Source organism: Podarcis cretensis (assembly GCF_951804945.1).
Source record: "Podarcis cretensis genome assembly, chromosome: 3".
Lineage (NCBI taxonomy): Eukaryota > Metazoa > Chordata > Lepidosauria > Squamata > Lacertidae > Podarcis > Podarcis cretensis.
The window spans coordinates 24,877,692-24,896,560 of record NC_137172.1 but is presented as its reverse complement, the minus strand read 5'-3'; the positions used below and the strand labels follow the sequence as shown (position 1 = coordinate 24,896,560).

The window sequence follows — 18,869 nt, the reverse complement described above, 5'->3', positions numbered from 1 at the left end:
CTTCCATTGGCTGGCCTGCTCTCCACTCGCTTCTTCCGTTCCTCTCTGGCAAGGCAAAGCAAAGCAAAACAGAGGACAAATAATGTTGCGTTCTTTTCCTCCACCGGGTGTTCTGCCAATTGTCAGCCGGTGTGGTCCATTTGACAGAGTACTGGACTTTAACCTGACTTCAGACCTTCGTTCAGCCATGAACTCAGTGGGTGGGCTTTGGCACATCATTTTAGTGGGGAATGATGCAGGCCCACCTTAGAAAGTTGCTGAAGCAACAATGAGCAGGTACCTCACAGATTCTTAAGGCTGTTGTGGTTCCCCACTTCAGTGAGGGACAGGATGTTCCAGAGCAGTGCTACCGAGCTTGATTTCGTTGGATGAGACTGTGATGGAGACTTATGTCACCTCTGCAATATTTGAAAGTAGCTTTTCAAAAAGCTTTTGAGAAAGTCCCGCGAGTCAGCTTAGCAGTCGTGGAATAAGAGGAGAGGTCTTGTTAGGACCGGGAACTGATTAAGAAACAGGAACAGAGAGCAGGGAAAGATGGACAGTACAATAAAAAAAAACTGCAAATATATTTAGAATAAAACAGTGCAAGATTCAAAATAGGCACCCATGCTCGAGAGACCCATTCATCCCATTGAGAAAAAGTTCTGGAACAAAAATGTCATCAGTTGTTTTCCAGAAAGTGCAGATAGTTCCTGTCATATCACAACAGGGAAATAGAAAGTGAAGTCCCCTAAGGATTGCTATTGAGACCTGTGCTTTTTAACTTGTTGATTAATAAACTAGAGTGTTACGTACTCCCTTGGATGTACCTGCTTTTTGCCTTAAGCAACTAGGGATGTTGCTATTCACAAAGCTAATTTTAAAAATTAGTAATTGCTCTTCAGTTCAAACTGCAAATTTAGGATTTTGAATCGAATAGGTACAGTTGGTTCTCAAACAGAATGCGTTCTGTGAGTCCGTTCGACTCTCGGAACCGGTCAAAAACCAAGGCACAGCTTCCGATTGGCTGCAGAAGCATCCTGAAGTCAACCAGAAGCCGTGCAAGACATTCAACTTCTGAAAATCATTAAAAAACCGGAACACTCACGTTTGGGAGCCGATTTGTTTGGGAGCCGAGGCATTTGAGATCCAAGGTACAACTATATAGGTAAAAGTCCAAAAAATCACTGGTGAATACCAATGATTTAAAGGGGAAGGGTCACAGTTCAGTGATGGCACATGCTTTGTGTACAAAATTTCCCCTGGGATCTGGTGAGGCTGAAACCTTGGAGACCTACCACGACTCCTTGTAGATAATACTGATCTATTTTACATATTTCATTTCATTTATCTGGGCTCTCGTTCTATCCTGGAGCCCAAGGTGATGCACCTATGGTTCTGAATCAGTCCAGACCTAGCCCTGTTTAGCTTCAGCAAAGTGGTGGCCTCATGGGACTTTAGATCATCCCCTGGAACCAATGGTCTGGTTTGGTGTGAGACAACTTCCTGTGTGACTATAGGGTTGGAGAACCTCTTCCAGCCGTGGAGCCATATTGCATCCTGGCCAGAGGCAAAAGGTGTCAGAACAATAGATGGGACTTTTTTACCTTTGTGCAGTGAACTAAATCCCAGCCATCCTCCATCAAGGCCTAGCAATGGACATTATCAGAGTTGAAAGACAGACCTCATAAGTTTAAGGCACCCTTCAGCCACGTCAAAGCAGCCAAAGAGCGTGCAGAGCAGGATGAGTGTAGGGTGCAGCCTGCAGAGAAAGGCCATGGCCTATGAGAGTCCTGAGGGCCAGATAGAAAGATCTTGAGGGCCACATTTGGGCTTCCTCACTCCTGCTGCAAATAGTTTTTGGACATTGACAGCATTTGCCTCTTCCAGTTTACGGGTGATGTTCTCTGTGTTCACAAGGTCAGCTGATACTCATCTCGCTCTGTGTGGGGCACTGTCTCCTTCCTGGAGGAGGAGCACCACATTCCGTTCCCTCACTGGCCTTGCTTTTAAACTAGCATGCAGACGGAAGAAAAATAACAACTGTTGAAAATCAGTGGCTATTCTAAGTTCCGTGCCAGTCTTGAGAATCTGCCAAAAACTGCTCCAAACAGAGGCCCTGTGTCCTCATAGAGGGCCCCCTTCCAGTTGTCCTCCTGTGGTGCTTCTCAAACCTTTCTCTTTCTCAGATGGCAGCTTTCTACTTTTCCCCTCCTGCTCAGCAACTTCCTCATCTCGGTAGGGATAGATGAATCTGTCAGATTCAGTCCTCACCCCCCCACCCCCATTTCTCATTTTTCCAGTTGTAATTTTCCACATGCATTGCTGTTATTAAAAAAAAAGAAGTCTGCAAAAAATATCATAGCATTTTCGTGCACATTAATCCTAATATACACATTTCTGGACTCATTTTTCGTTTGGGGAGCTGCAATGCAAAATTCAGGAGAAGCGTGAATTTCAAGGGGTAGTTGCATTTATCAGTCCACGTATAGTTTTCGGGAAGTGGGAATGAGTTGGGTGGTTCTCATTAGAACGAGACCAGAAATTATTTTTCGACTCATTTCGGGACCCAACTAGTCCCCCTCCTCTCTTCACATTTGTGTGCAGCCTGCGTTGCCATTTACTAAATATGTTATGACATAGTATTTATATTAGTCCAGAGCCCGGAGACCTTTGGAGACCTCTGTGGCTTCCGGGCTCTAGGAATTTGACAGATGGGTCTGTGCCGCATACCTCTGCAAGCTGCCAGGAGTGGAAAGATTTACTTTATTTGCCTGAACCTTTTCGCAGGAACAGAACACGTTAGGTAATATTACAAGAGCTTTATTTAGACCACGGAACTCACAGGGGCTGGGGGGGGGGAGAAGAGTGACCGTTAGTCTATCTCTGGTAATGACATTTCCGAGCAGGCAGAGCAGTAGGGCAGTAGGCAGAGCAGTAGGGCGAAAGCCAGAATTAATGGCAGCAAAAAGAACAAGATATGCAGACGTTGCTTATTTGATAATAACGAATTGATCAGATACTGTACAGAATAAGAGAATGGTAGGGTCAGAACGTCTCCCTAGGGGTAAAGGGACCCCTGACCATTAGGTCCAGTTGTGGCCAACTCTGGGGTTGTGGCACTCATCTTGCTTTATTGGCCGAGGGAGCCAGCGTACAGCTTCGGGGTCATGTGGCCAGCATGACTAAGGCGCTCCTGGCAAACCAGAGCGGTGCACGGAAACGCTGTTTACCTTCACACTGGAGTGGTACCTATTTATCTACTTGCACTTTGTGCTTTTGAACTGCTAGGTTGGCAGGAGCAGGGACCGAGCAACGGGAGCTCACCCCGTTGCGGGGATTCGAACCGCTGATCTGATCGGCAAGCTCTAGGCTCAGTGGTTTAGACCACAGCACCACCTGCGTCCCAGCCCCCAAGGGGTAATCTCGTCCAACCCACAGCAATGCCATACCATTCAACTGCCCCATTTTAAGCAGGAATTACAGAAGCCAATCCTGGCTTCTGACCCGTTTTTGGTCCAGTACTCCGGTGTGACCAGCCTGACTCGCACCAGAATACCGGGCCAGAAGATGCAGCAGGTTGAACTAGATGATCCTTGTGCATAGCTGTCATCTTTTCCCTTTTCTTGAGAGGAATCCTATTTGGAATAAGGGAATTTCCCTTAAAAAAAGGGAAACGTTGGCAGCTATGTCCTTGTGGCACCTTCCGAACTTACAGTGCTATGATTCTATGAAGGCTGGCCCCCAAGCATCTCCTTGGGGTTCAACAGGAGTTGCTTTAGCATGACAGCTTTCTCCTTTTGGCTTTGAGCTGCAACCTGGAGTTTCAGTGGGTGAGGAGTGAGGTGGGGCTGCATGTCAGATGAGCTGGAAAACAGCGCTCAGCTTACACTCTTGAGGCCTTGAGCCAGAGCTGCTTAAAAAGGACCAGGAGGCTTGGGGGAAGGAACAGTGAGATGTCAGTGCACTAGTTTAACCCCAGACTCAGGTTACCAATCGTTCTCATTCTGAATTGCAGATTCAGTGCTCTTGCCATTCAGGCTAAGTCCCCGTAAGGGTCTCTTGTCGTCTTTCCGGCATACATAGAAGGGACCCCAGGGTCATTTAGTCCAACCCCCTGCAATGCAACTAATACAGAGAATTAGTTGGGTTTTGTGGGTCTTGGGAGTTGATCCCAAGGTTTGGGATTTTATCCTTCTGGTCAGCACCCAGGAAAGGTGTCAGATATCAGGATGTAGGTCCAGAATTAAGAAGGCAAGTTATTTTGAGAACCTCTGTGGTGAAGCTCTGTGGTACCCATTTTTGTCTGGATTTTGCTTTTAAAAGTGGTTGCTGGCAGCATGAGACTCTTGGCTTTCTCCACCATTTTTTTTTTTTGGGGGGGGGCTTCAAAAGCAAATTCCCATCCTTTAGGATTCAGATAATAAGTTTAGTGGGCAGTACCTGGTGTCTGTGTATGCTGCTTGAGTAAGATTTCTATGGATTGGGGGGGGGGGATGGCATAGAGTTTTAGCGGCCTGCATAGCTTCATGTCTCTCCCACAAGTGGCATGCAAAATTTGTGACTGTCCTTAATATGGACAGCCTGCAGCACAATCCTGCGTAGGTCTACTCAGAAGCAAGTCCCTCTGATTTTCATTGAGGCTTACTCTCAGGTACGTGGGTATAGGGTTGCAACCTAATACAGGCCGTAAGATCTGTCTGTGCAGAATTTTAATTCTGTTTCAGAACCCAAGCTCTGTCGAGAATGCAGGAGTCTACTTCCTGAATGTGGTTTTGCATTTTGCTTCCTCGTTGTCAGAGGAGGAGAAGCCAAGGGCTGTGTGAAACCAACGTGTGTTTACTAAATATTTCACATACTTTCCAAGGAGATGGTGTGTGGAATGCATGCTTAATGGCGTGGGGAGCAATTTTCATATAAACCAATCTGTTGTCTGTTAGATTGTGCGCAGTTCCCAGGATGTGAGGCCTCCTCTCAGGTAAGCCCGTATATAATCGCAGCCAAAAGTTAACTCTGTGACTGTTGAGTTGGAAGCATCCTTAACAAAGCCCGTTCCAAAATATCAACAGGCTGAAATTTCATAGCTGCAGGCAAAAAAACAAAACAACCCCCTCTTCTTGAACTGAAATGACTCCAACAAAACACAAGGCTGTGAAACTAGAAATTCAGCTTACAGTTTGTTTAATGGGTACAATTAGAAGCGCGTGGTTTTGTTTTTTTTAAAAAAATGGAAGGGTGATTTGCGAGTCCATTGGCTAAGTAGAAATGTTTATAAATGATTAGTTTGATTTGCCTGGTGCATTCATAAACCGGAGACTGCAGGCAGCTGGGAAACGGCCTAGAGCCTTGAACAGGGAACAAGACAGAGAAAGGCGCTCAGAGAAGGGAGACTGAACGGCAGCCAATTGGGGCAGCTAATCCACAGGCAATGCCGCAGTGCTGGGCAAGCCCTGAACAACCCCATGTCATTCCTTCTCCCCCCAACCCGCCCCATGCCTTTATCTCAGGGGGCCCATCAATCAAACTGACCTTTTGTATTCCTCCTAGGAAGAAATAAAAAAGTTTGCTTAATTAAAAACCTGTCTTTTCTTCACAAAAGCAGAGAAAAACAGCCACGCTCTCCTGACTCAGAAGGAGGGCCGAGACGCCTGATCAGGTCTTGCCCTGACAATTCAGCCCCCTGTTCAGAGCAAATGATGGCTGAGTCGCCTGTTCATTCAAGTGGATGTTGTTTGCTCAGTAGAACATTCTCTCTATAAAGAGCTCGATGAAATGAAAGGCTTGCAGTAGGCAGGAAGGAGACGAGGGACAGAATTTTAGGGGCAGATGGAATTTCTGGGCAAACTTTTTTATTTTTTATTCTCCACCAAAACGAGCATAGCAAAATATTCCTTAACACACACACACACACACACACACACACACACACACACACCAGCAATATATTTCAGAAATGGAGAAGAGGGTCAGTAACATTTTCTAAGACTGTGTTGGAGAGGACCCACTTTCCTTAAATAAAGCACATGTGGAATATTTGTGTTTCTTTTCCCCTACAGATTACAGAAAGGTGCCTGAAGCCACTATCATCAATGAGAGTTACAGGTGCTGGCCCTCTTACCATCACAAGGAATGTCTCCTGTCTGTGTTTGACGTTAGTGAGGCCATGGAGGTTTGCGAGAGTCATTCCCAGTGCAAAGCTTTTGTACTCACCAATCAGACAACGTGGACAGGTAATAAATGCCGGCAGACTGGAGTTACTATCATTCCCTCCTAGCAAGATGGCCACTAAGCAATAAGATTGGCTTGAAATGGCCATCAGGGCCTTGTTCTCCTTTCAGAACTCAAACATGCAAAATAAGAGGAAAGTGATTGGTCTGTTTGCTGCTGATGTCACAGCAGCCTCTAACACTGCTGCATGGAGAGTGCCTTTCCTTCTTTTATTTTCCCTAGAAAAATGGCGAAAGCAAGGGGGGGTGGGGTCTCGTCCACCTAGAGCAGGGGTCGGCAACGTGCGGCCCATGGGCCGCATCTGGCCCATGAAGACTGTTTTACTGGCCCCCAAGCCCCCGGACCGAGCCGCCCGCTCAGCGAGTCCCCCCTGCGCTGCACTAAACCAGCGCAGTGCAGCACGGGGACCCATGACCTAGAGGGCACCAGTTTCACTGAGCAACTTTTTATTTTCCCTGAACTCTTCAGCATTCCAAAAGTTTATGGAATGTTTCTAACCATCTTCATGGGGGCCCATTTGCACGGCCACCTATGTTCCTGGCTTTCGATCACATTTCGGTTCCCAGGAGTTCCATATAGCTGTTGAGCATAACAAAATCTCTCTTGGCAGTGTCCAGAGCACAACATTATGTTACTGATGGAAGCACTTGAGAGGCGGGTAGAAATTGTATTAAGTTTAGGCAGAAGGTAGAAAACAGCTGAGCAGCTGCAGAAGCAATCCTGCAAAATGCATTCCAGCACCTTGCCTTTATCGGTCGTCACGAGTGCCATAGAGATTAGTGTGTGTGCTGGATGACCGCTTCCAGCTGGATGAAATGTGAGCAGGATCTTCCTTTGACAAGCAGAGCATTCTGCCCTCCCATCTAGACATTGGCAGATGCGAACAAATGCTACTTTACTCAAAGGGAAGCCTCAAATGAACTCTGGGATTTTTGTGGGGATATACGTTAGAGGTCATGCATATTTCTGGTAGTCTTATTTAATATTAACATTTAAAAAAACCTCTTTCCTGCCTAGGAAAGGAACTTTCAAGGAACTAAACCCAATTAAAAACATGCAGGTTTGCACTGTTGAGGTTCATAGGGAGCTCCTATGCATTGCTACTTGGAAGTAACTATCATTGAACTCGATGATGCTTATATCTAAGTAAGAGGTTTTCAAGATTGCACCCTAAATTATGCACAGTGCTGGAAACCTGCATAGCGTGATATTTATTCCTATTTGAACATGAAACCTGAAATTTCAACATTTAGTATTATTTGGAATGCTGTTCTGAAATCTCTCATCCAATTCTTTGTAAGTTTTCACCCTCTGCAAAATGTGCTTCCATTTTTCTGCCTCATTCTCAGGGCACTTCCACTGGGTGCAGCGTTTTGAGCTCATCTTACTGTTGCAAAGTGGCCATGGGTGACGAACATGTTCTCTGCAGCCTCCTTGACTCCCATCACTTCCTAATCTGAAAAAGCTCCAGTGTTTTTTTTTTTTTTAATCACCGTTCTTTGTTTTCTGCCTAGGTCGTCAGCTGGTCTACTTCAAGATGGGATCCACTTCCATTGCATCTGATCATGACAAGACGACCTACATGAAAGTGGTCAACTGAAAGCTAGCCTGACCTACAAGTCCAATTCTGTGCAAATTTACTCAGAAGTATCTCCTATGAAGTTCAGCAAGGTTTACTCTCCAGGCGGCATGCATAGGATTGCAGCCCTAGTTGCAAGCTAGTAAAATATGACTGCGGTCAGCACGCCAATGTAGAGACTGCTGTTGTACGCAAAGAAACTGAGGATGGGGAGGGAATTGCACTATATCACTCCTTCTAATCTGCAGAGCATGAAATCAAACCTTAAAAAGAAGAGACCAACATGACCAGGACGAATGTGCAATAGGATGACATTTTTAAGATGTGACTTGGAAGAAGCAGAATGAAGTCCAAAATGTGATACACTGTGTGGTTATCTATAGGTTGCTAAAAAGGAGCAGCCACCTTTAGTGTGCTTTTCTCACTATGTATAGGGTTTGCATAGGCTTTGGTTGGAAATTCTTGTTCATTTTCACAGGGAGTTTGGAACCTCCAGTTCAGATATTTATACAGGCAAGTACAATCACTGCAGCGTTGTTAAAAGCCTCTTTGAGTTTCAAAGCTTATGATGAAATCTCCTGGGAGACAATCAGTACTTCTGTTCATTGAACCAAATATGCAGGACCAAAAATTATGGTTGTCCTTGTGCGATGGAACGCTATAGCATCTGTTAAAGTTGTCACACATTTCCCCCCACATACAAAAAGCTTGCATTAAGTCAGCTTAAACGGATATAAATCTGCATTATTTGCCTAAGAGGGGGAAAATGCAATAGTTCAAAAAGAGGACAACTTTTTAAAAAGATGATACATGTGCATGTTGCAGCAGGCATTGTTTTAGGGAAAACAATCCTCCTCTCTTATGTAGGAGAGAATGGAAATCTAATTAGTTAGTTGACTAAATGTTGCAGCCAGACTATCTACAAAGTCAAAAACATAGCTATTTTCCAGTTTAAAATAAACTAACAAGATGCCCATCATTGTGATGGAGGGAGGAAAAAAGAGCCGCTTGCTACAGAGACCCAATGTGTGTGCCTGTAATTAATCAAACAGACACACTGCATCTGTCTCTATCAGTGCACCAAATGGTGCCCCAGTCCTAACTGTGGCTATTTACTTTTCCCATACAAGTGAATGGGAGCCATGCTCTTGGATAAAGTAGAAGGGTGTAAGGCAGCATTGAGGTTAGGAGCCAACCCTACCGTTATTGCTGTATAAAAGGAGGGAGATATTGTCCCAGCCTCAATCAGTTTTTGACAAAAGCATCCTGCTTGCATTATCCCATATCACTTAATGGGAGCCATTGACAATCAAACCTGTCCTTATCTTGGCTTCATCCCAATAGAACAGGATAGTGGAGTACAAAGAGGCAAAACCCAGGAACTGGTTTTTGGGTAAGCTGATCAGCAGCTGTCTTAATTTGAAAGCCTGTCCTTGTTTTGTTTGCTTATCTCAAAACCAATGAGTAGCATCATCTAGGTTCGTGTGATATTTCATTACATTGGGCTAATGCAGATCGTTTGTGCTGGGTGAATTTAAAAGGCTTGGATACTTCGGCTGAAATAATGGGCTTTCTTGGGGACTCAATCAGGGCCAGCTCTACTGTTTGACCCAGTGAGACAGATGCCTCAGGTGGCACAGTATCTGCAGCCCCTGGCTATTCCTCCTGAGCCTCCCCAGCCATTCCACTTTGCCGCCACACAGCCTGTTCCTCATCAGACCTGCTACCTCAGGTGCGGCGAAGGCACTACTGCAAAACCCAGTTGAAGCAAGAGTCAGCTGCCTGCCATGTTTGCTTCTGTATGTAGAATGCCACCTTGTACTCTGTGATAGGCAGCAAAATTCCCCAGGCCAGCTCTGACTCTGGAAGATGTTCTGGATTGCTGGTATCTCCAATGGATATGATAGGATCGCTCTATCATAGGGATGGAAAACCTGTACTCCTCCAGATGCGAGAGTTCAGCTTCCAAGGTAGTCTGTGGATGGGAGTTGGAGTCCAATCATAGCTGGAGGTCCACAGGCTCCCTATCCTAGCCCTCTAGGAAGCCATGTAGATAACTCATGCTGACCAAAGTTCTGCAAATGTACGTGTTCAGAAGAACACCTGAAGGAAAACGTTGCATCTGATTTCTGTATGTCGCATTGGGACTGCCACAGAGAAGTGTATCCCTGACACATCAGCAGAGCCGCTATTCAAAAAGCACAATTTTTCAGTAGTTGCTACAAAAGATGCATTTCTGCTACTGGATCTTTTGCATTCTGAAGGTGCTGCTTTCCTGTTTTTAAGAACAAATAACCTTTGACAGCAAATGAACCCGAGCCTTAATAAATGCAATAGAAATAGCAAAATCTTTTTTTTTTATAAAGGCAAAGTGTGTCTAAAAATATGCTTTCAGTGAAAGCAAGCGAGAAAATGTTTAAAAGTGACAAATGTCATACTGTTTTCTAGTTTGTACATTCAGAATCTTTTGTACTTTGGTTCTTAAATTGTTTATTTTTGTAATAAAAAGAAATGAAATGGATGGACTTGTTTTTTCCGCCACTGCTGTGATTTAATCTCAATCCCTTTCTCCCCCCCGCCCCCGCTCTCTTTTGTTTTTGGATCTTTGATCCTTATAACTGATTTGCTCCAGAGCTGTAGATTTGGTCTGAAGGTACCTTAGGCTGCCTCATGCTGAAGCTAAGCAGGTTTGGGCCAGGTCAGTGCCTGGATGGGTGACCAGCTGGAACCACATGCATGCTGCCTGGGGTTCCATGATGGAATACAGGCAGGAAATCAATAAAATTGTCTTTGCTGTCTTTAATGGGACACTTCTATTCCAATAATAATAATAATAATAATAATAAATTTTATTTATATCCCGCCCTCCCCAGCCGAAGCTGGGCTCAGGGCGGCTAACAACAATCAAAATAATCCAACGATTCTAAAAACATTTCATTATAAAAATTAATTAAAATCAAATTTATGGCAACCAATAAGCAAAATTCTGTGCAGATTGCCAGAGGAGGGGTGTCAGGCTGCGCCCTGACCAAAGGCCTGGTGGAACAGCTCTGTTTTGCAGGCCCTGCGGAAAGATGTCAAGTCCTGCAGGGCCCTGGTCTCTTGTGACAGAGCGTTCCAATTCACAGAGCTACAATTCACAGAAAGATTTAAGAATTGATCCCTCTGCCCAGGGAACTCTGGAAATGTATAGTGGGGCTTGTAGTCAATGAAGTTCTGCAATGAAGTATACTAATGGACCTAAGTTACATACTTAGCGCTTGGACTAAAATTGCCAACCAAATGCTTTCACCACAAAAGTTATTCGTGGTATGATTATTTTCCACCTAGTCATTTTGACACGCTGGCACCCTATTTGCAAAATTTAACAATTCCAAAATACAGACGCGCTTTCACTTACGCAAGATTGAATTTTCTGCCTTCGGCTGTACTTCAGGGTCAATTTCAAAAGATTCTGCAGGGAAAACGGTTATGTCCATGTGGAGATGGTGGTATTGAGTCAGTGGCTCATGTGCTTCTGGCTTGCACTCTATAAAGATTTGAGGAGGGTTCTTTTTTTACCCCTCTATTATTGTCCATGCCTGGTCGCTCAACCATTGCTACTGTGTCCTTTCTTCTAGCAGATCAAGATAATCAGGTGACAGTAAATAGTAGCTATTAGGATAAGATCTATTATTTGATAATTGACGTAAACCTCCAAAATGTATTATGGTATAGTTTAAGTTTTATTGCTATGACTAGTGGCTGATGGAAGTAAAGATTCTTCTGATCTGAACCTAAATTAGTCATATTAATGGATTCCAGTGGGTCTACTCTGAGTAGGCCTGGCATTGGACATAACGCATAGGCTCTCTGCAACACTGTATCAAACCCCTTGCCCACTGTGGCATAATGTAAGAGATGGCAGGATTAAACGGTAGTCAAACTTTGGTATGGTGTGGTGCAGTGTAGTGGTTAGAGAGCTGGGGCCAGGATTGGGGAGAAACCTATGGAAACATGTTTTAGCTTTGAAACCTATGGGGAAAAAATCAGTATCTTAGAATTGTGGATAGAGATCAGGTGCAAACACGTATTTGATGGACTCAAGCTGTTTCTTATTCCGGCCTACTGTGGTTCCTAGGGACATCAAAATATCAATGATGCCCATAGGAGATGTGCTGTAGATACCCCAGATTGTCAGAAGCTAATCCATTATGAAGAAAATTTGCAGCCTTTGGGGCTTTTTAGTTTATAGAAAAGGCATGTAGAAGCCTATAAGCTAATGCATGGAATGGTGAAAGATTCCCTGCCACCTTTGGTTTTAATGTACTTATGTGGAGGGTTGTTATTGTTCATTTAGCTGTTGCTTTGAGTTGCCTCGGGCGAAAAAGGTGTCTATAACAAATTAAATTAAAATAAATGGATAGTCATTTTTGTCCTCCTCCACTAGAACTCAAGGACACCCTATTCAACAGAGTGCTGGATGGTTCAGGGCAGAGAACAGAAAATAATTATTCACACCGTGGGTAGTTAAACAGTGGAACTCCCTCCCACCAGAGGCGGCGATAGATGCCAACTTCGATGACTTTGAAAGAGGATTAGACACATGGAGGATAAGGCTATCAGTGCCTGAACACCAGTAACTGGAAACTAAATGAGGGGAGAGTGTAATTACACTCACTTCCTGCTTGTGGGCTCCCCACAGGCATCTGGTCAGCTACTCAGAGATGCTGGACTAGCTAGGCCATTGGCCTGATGCAGCAAGCCCTTATGTTTTGAGAAGGATCAGTTCAGTTGGTGCCCTCTGTGGCGATCACACAGGGTCCCCAGACGTTTCACCGTCTATTGATCCCTGTGCCACCACTTTATTTCTCGCTGCCACCACCCAGGCCTTACCTGGTACAATACTGAGTCCAGTCAGGGTTAAATTGGAACAAAAACTTCTGTTTATTTATTGCAGTTTAACAAGTCTGTGGTTTCATAAACGGTATCGGTCAATTACAATCATGGGGTGCCTATCCAGACCTATAACTTCTGCTACCTGCTCTCACTCGCTAAACCACCTCGCAGATATTGACTTGTCTTCCTAGCTCCTAACTGTTCCTGACTCAGCTGATTTCGCTACACTAGCTCAACCTCCCCACAGACTCTATCCCAATTCACTCCCACTCCAACCAACTCCCAACAAACTCTCCCCTTCACCCCTCCCAGAGCTGGTTTTATAGTCCCTCTGACTCCACCCAGCTGGGTTCTGATTGGGTAACCTGTTTAACTATTTCACCTCCAGCACTCTCATATGTTAACGTCACATACTCTCACTACAGAGCACTATATGTACAGGATTTATTTGTGGTTAAAAGTGGGTTTTTTTACATATATAGAAAAAATCATCTGTTTAAAGTTCTAGCTGGTTTATACATTTCCTTGGCTTCTTTTAAACAACTTCCTGCAGCTTCAAGGTAGGAAAATGAAAGAAGACACCAACTCTGCTCTAAACAATTGATCCTCGGGATAAAGGGGAGAGAAAATTCCTGAGATCGGAACACAGAGATATTATTTACAGAGAGCAAAAGGAACTGTCAACTTATGAAATGAACAATCTGGCGGGCAACTTATCGAATGGGACAGGGGGAGTGGAGGGGAAGGTAAAGTTTTGTCTCTAAGAGGCAGCGTTCTTCAGAAATGTCAGCCGTGCTCTGATTTGAAGGAGTTTAACTGCAAATTCCATTATAAGAAGACTGGGATATTCAGATGGTTGTGGAAGGGGGCATTTGGATAAATTTGTTAATTTTTGTTTATTTCATAAAATCTGTATTACACTCAAATCTTTGGAGTACATTACAAAAAGAATAAAACAACGAAATTATAAGTAAAAATTAGTAGCTATCTAAAACTTCCCCAAAAAGATGGAAAAATAAGCTACAAATCAGATTAAAACATATGCCAACTTTTTAACGTCTGTATAGGCTTGTCTTAAATTTTTTTTAGCAAGCACCAAAAATGGTACGGTGAAGGCACATGCCTGATGTCAATAGGCCGGGAATTCCAGAGTGTGGGGGCCACCACATTAAAATATTGATTTCTTACAGGTGTGGAATGGATATTATTGCGGCACCTGTAGCAGTTCCAGTTCTCCTTGCCCCCCGAAGTGCCTGTAGTGCTTCAGTTAGGGAAGCCCTACTCATGGATTCATCTTCTGTGTTCAATCAACACACAAAGAGCAAGAATGAGTATGCTAGCTCTGCACCCTACACTTCCATGAGCTGGAGAGCATTCATCTGAGGTGGGGACCCTGCTGCACCCATGGAGAGTCCTGCAGGATGTACAGCCCTGATATTCCAGACTGCAGACAGTCACCTTCCAGCTTGAGGAGACGAATAGAGGCACTCCTGCGAGGGGGAGGGAGCTAGTGTGCTCATCCCCCGTTTCTCTGTTCATGCGGCTGATTTAACACAGAAGACTGAAGAGGGCTGGAGCGCCATTCAAAATTGCAGCGCCCAAATGGATTGCATTCATTAGTTTCAACGTTCTCCTCTGGTATCTGTTTCAGCTGCAATCACCACTCCTGAGCCACTCCATTCATCCTGCTTCTCTTTCTGTGGTCACAAAACCACATGCTATAGGTTAATGTTTAACAGAAGTCTATTTTCAAAACCAGTATCTTTTGAAAATAAGCTTGTAAGTTCAAAGAGCATTCAGCATGTCACAGACTTTGGGCTTCTTGTTTGTTGTTTCTCTACTATCCAATTGGTGGTGAACTAGACCTATGCATTCATAGGTTTGCCCCAAGACTCTGTTGAGGGGGTGGGACAGGGGTCATACATGCACTGAAAGAGGGCCGGATCCTGGAACACCCTCCTGTCAGATGTCAAAGAGATAAATAATTATATGACCTTCTATAAACATCTGAAGGCAGCCCTGTATCAGGACACTTTTAATGTGTGATATTCTGTGGTGGTGTTGTTTTGTATATTATGTTGGAAGCTGCCCAGAGTGGTTTGGGCAACCCAGTCAGATGGGCAGCATACAAAAACCACCTTCTTCTTCTTCTTCTTCTTCTTCTTCTTCTTCTTCTTCTTCTTCTTCTTCTTCCTCCTCCTCCTCCTCCTCCTCCTCCTCTTCCTCTTCCTCTTCCTCTTCCTCTTCCTCTTCTTCTAGCCTTAGCCCTCCCTTGGTCTCATTTCACAGCAACTGATGCTCAGAGGCGTATTACTTCTCAAAAAGTGACGTTAATAAACTAAGTGACGTAATGGAACAACTGACCAGGGATATGTCTTGCTCAGCACTATGGAAGTTGAGAGATGTAAGAAGAATTCTGTGGGATCAGGCCCATCTAGTCCAGCTTCCTGGTCTCACGTTGGCCAACAGCATCCCTAGGGGGGTGTCACAAGCAGGACCCAGGAGCTCAAGGTGGAGTACACGATTTTCCTCCTATATCAAGGACTGGCTGGAAGCAGAGGAGTGGTGGGAGGCACCAGCTGGGGAACCCTCAAGAGAAACCCCAGAGGAGGAAGGCTCAGAGCTATGGGATTGGTGGTGGTGGAGGAGAGCTCTGAGGGAGAAGATTAGAAGGAAGGGATGGATGCTGAAGGGGCAACAGGGTTTAGTGAGCAGGGAGAGCCTGTGACAGAGAGCCGCTCAGACTCTGAGGCTGAAGCAGAGGAGGGTTGTGTGTGTCAAGAGGCTGCTGCAGAATCCAAGGAGTCTCCTTCTCTTGTTGCAACAAGCTCCCCCCTGGTCTCCAAGAACACCAAGATAATGAGGAAGGCAGAAAAAGGACAAGAGGTGCACAGGGGCAGTTTGAGACTGCTTGAGAAACACCCAGGAGAGGAGGAGCCTTAGAGAGAGTGGAAGGCAGGGACCTTCAGTCCTGGCAACTGCTCTATAGGGGAAGTGTTGCAGAGTTGCATGCTGTTTCCTTGAATAAAGAGACTTCACTGACAACAGACTCTTTCTGACTCCAACCCTGACATCCCATTCATTTTACCCTCACAATGATCCTATTTGGTAGGTGAGGCTGAGAGAGAGTAAATGGCTGAGTGGGGATTTGAGTTCTGGTCTGCAAGGTCCTCGCCTGACTCTCTACCCACCATGTCACACTAGCTCTTTTGAACTGATCTTCCCCCCCCTTCTCGCCTCCTTATTTCCAAGTGGTTGTGAAATCTTGCTTCCCATAGTGCATGGTGTGCTCAGCAGGGAGGCACTGCCCACAGCATCCCTGTGGCGATTTTTGCAGCCTTCCTCTGCTGATATTGAACAGTTTGCTGCGGGGAGTCAGGCCAAGCGATGTACCGCCATTGGCAGCTTTAGCGGTGCTGGAAGCTACACAGGATTTGCCCATAACAGCAGAAGACTAGCATCTTTGTATTCATGTGCACGCACTACCTCCGAGGAGGATATGAGTGCTTGAAAAGCATGCTTCTGGCACAAGCTGGCAAACAGATCTAATCCTGCAGGTGATGTGTAAAGGGAAAAGGGGAATAGAAAGTGTCAAAATAAGAAATATATCAGTCAGGCCTGAACAAAGACATGGTAGATGCTCGCTCCATGTGCTAAACTGGTTGTGGCTGCATGACAGAAACAGTACCAGAAATTCCACTCAGAGACTCAAGGAAGGATTAATTTTTAATTCCCCAAAGCCAAATCAGGATACAGCACAGCTCATGCTGTTTCAGTTCCCAGCTCCTTAAGAATTTCCTTCATTCCTTTTTGCAGTCCAGGGCTGTCTGTGTTTACACTCCTTTTGGTTCCTGAATCCTGCTGCTCCTCTCGGCTCCAATCGCTGGATACTTTATGCTCCCTGCATGCAAATAACACCTTGCTCAGACATCATTTTTAACTTGGCTACCCAGAAACCCTCCATCTGCTCCCAGCCAGTTTTTATTTTGTTAAACGGGTTCTCAAACTGCAGAAGCCCTTTCCTCACCTTGCTTATCCTTAAAATAAAATAATAAAATAAAATAAAAAGTGTTTCATATGGGTAGATAAATTTAAAACAGTGTTAATTATTTGTTTATTTGTTGCATTTCTATCCCATCTTTCACTCCAAGGAGCTCAAGGTACTACAATCATCTGCTGATGGTTTGTTTCTAAATCTTTTGCTTTTAAGTTGTTTTTAACTAGTTACTGTATGGCTTTATATTGTTGTAAACTGCTGTGATGTATCTCTAAGCCACAGCAGTCTATGTTTTTTTTTTCTAAATAGAAATAAATAAATAAGGTGGCATAAATGGTTCTTCCCCTGCCTTGTTTAATTCCCACAACAGTCCTGTGAGGTAGGTTTGACTGAGAGGCAGTGCCTGGCCCAAGATCACCCTGTGAGTTTCATGGCTGAGTAGAGAGGACCACAGAGTACTTCCTGTCCCTCTCTCTCTTCCTTTGCCCAGTATTGGATCTAGACATGCCTCCACTTGCTCCAGCTTTTAGGCACATGCATGAAGCTGGTTATACTGTAAATATAAGTATTTTGCCTGCATAGTTTTTACTGCTGCCTTTGCTGTGAACCAATGTGTGATTATAAAGTAAGCAAATCTTATTTTTAAACTTGCTTCCCAAGTTGTTGCTTGAGTCTTTATTAAGTGGGGTACGAAAGGAGAGGAAGTGCACTTCATAGCTGGGTTTGCTCAAAACAAGGTTTTACATTCCTATGTTTTAAATTTTGCTGCCAAGGATGGGATTTTAAAACTCCGTTCGACCCACACATGTGGGTGCCTGGAGGGATAAATTGAAGTTAATATATCCTCTCTTACCTATTAAAACCCATCCCACACATAATACATGGGAAAGCGTTCGGTATCTTTTTCTCTATCTCTCTCACACACTGTGCTGTGCTCTTCATTCTGACTGGATATTTAATATGCTCTACAATGTATTTTGAGGGACGTGGGTGGCGCTGTGGGTTAAACCACAGAGCCTAGGACTTGCTGATCAGAAGGTTGGCGGTTTGAATCCCAGCGACGGGGGTGAGCTCCCGTTGCTCGGTCCCTGCTCCTGCCAACCTAGCAGTTCGAAAGCACATCAAAGTGCAAGTAGATAAATAGGTACTGCTCTGGCGGGAAGGTAAACAGTGTTTCTGTGCGCTGCTCTGGTTCGCCAGAAGCGGCTTCGTCATGCTGGCCACATGACCTGGAAGCTGTACGCCAGCTCCCTTGGCCAATAAAGTGAGATGAGCGCCACAACCCCAGAGTTGGTCACAACTGGACCTAATGGTCAGGGGTCCCTTTACCTTTACCTTTACAATGTATTTCATCTGAAGACTTAAAGACATCACTACAATAGTATCCATTCTGCATTTTCTTACATACCCAATGAGCTGTGCATACAGTATGTTGCCTCAGCATCCTTACAACAACCTTGAAACCCCAGTATCATTCTTTCCACATAGCAGAGTGGGCCTAACCATTACACTTCACTAACTAGTTGAAGTAGTAGGAATCTCCTATCTTTGTCCCAAACTGGCAAATGGAGAGATTCAGTTTTCAAGCTCATCTACACTTTTGCTTGACTCATATTTTGATCATATTGTGTACTAGTCAATTCCCCCGGGGACCAAAAGCTTTCCTTGTTGCTCTGTGGCTGTGCCTTGCGAAAATCCGAACTCACCAGCAGAATCAGAATTTATTAGATATGCGGAAAATCTGAAGAAAGATTTTGTTTAGCCAAGCTTCAGTTCAACTGGTATGATTGGATTTTCACAAGGCACAGCTGTGGAACAGAGAGAAAAGGTTTTGGGCCCAAGGGAAATCAGTCAGTATGCAATATGATCAAAATATAGGTTAAGTGAAAGTGTGGACGAACCCTTGAATTCCTTCTAAAGCTGTAAAATCAAACTGAAGGTTTCCATTTTGTGATTTCATAGGAATGACGGGATTCCTCAGAGAGTGTTAGCTGGGCACAGTGGTGATGTCAGGGCAGGATTTGGGGTAGAAGTCTTGGACTCCGCTCAGCAAAATTGGCAAGAGGGGGGCTGACTGGCCACATTCTGAAGGAAGCAAAATAATGAATGTTACCATGTAAAGAAGTAGGCTGACTTTAGACCATTAAGTCCAGAGTCTAAAATTATCTATTGTACTACGTGACTGAACAAACTGAAAATATTTTGCTT

General features: G+C 44.5%; 1 protein-coding gene across 1 annotated transcript in view; it reads left to right on the top strand.

The window, feature by feature from the left end:
• Nucleotides 1-10,307, top strand: part of PKDCC (protein kinase domain containing, cytoplasmic) — a 41,584-nt gene extending 31,277 nt beyond the window's left edge. The window contains exons 6-7 of the mRNA XM_079968768.1: nucleotides 6,036-6,209; nucleotides 7,722-10,307. Of these exons, the coding sequence (XP_079824894.1) occupies nucleotides 6,036-6,209; nucleotides 7,722-7,807 (260 nt within the window). The 3' untranslated portion in view covers nucleotides 7,808-10,307. The remainder of the gene's footprint in view (nucleotides 1-6,035; nucleotides 6,210-7,721) is intronic.
• The last annotated feature ends 8,562 nt before the right edge of the window (nucleotides 10,308-18,869 follow it).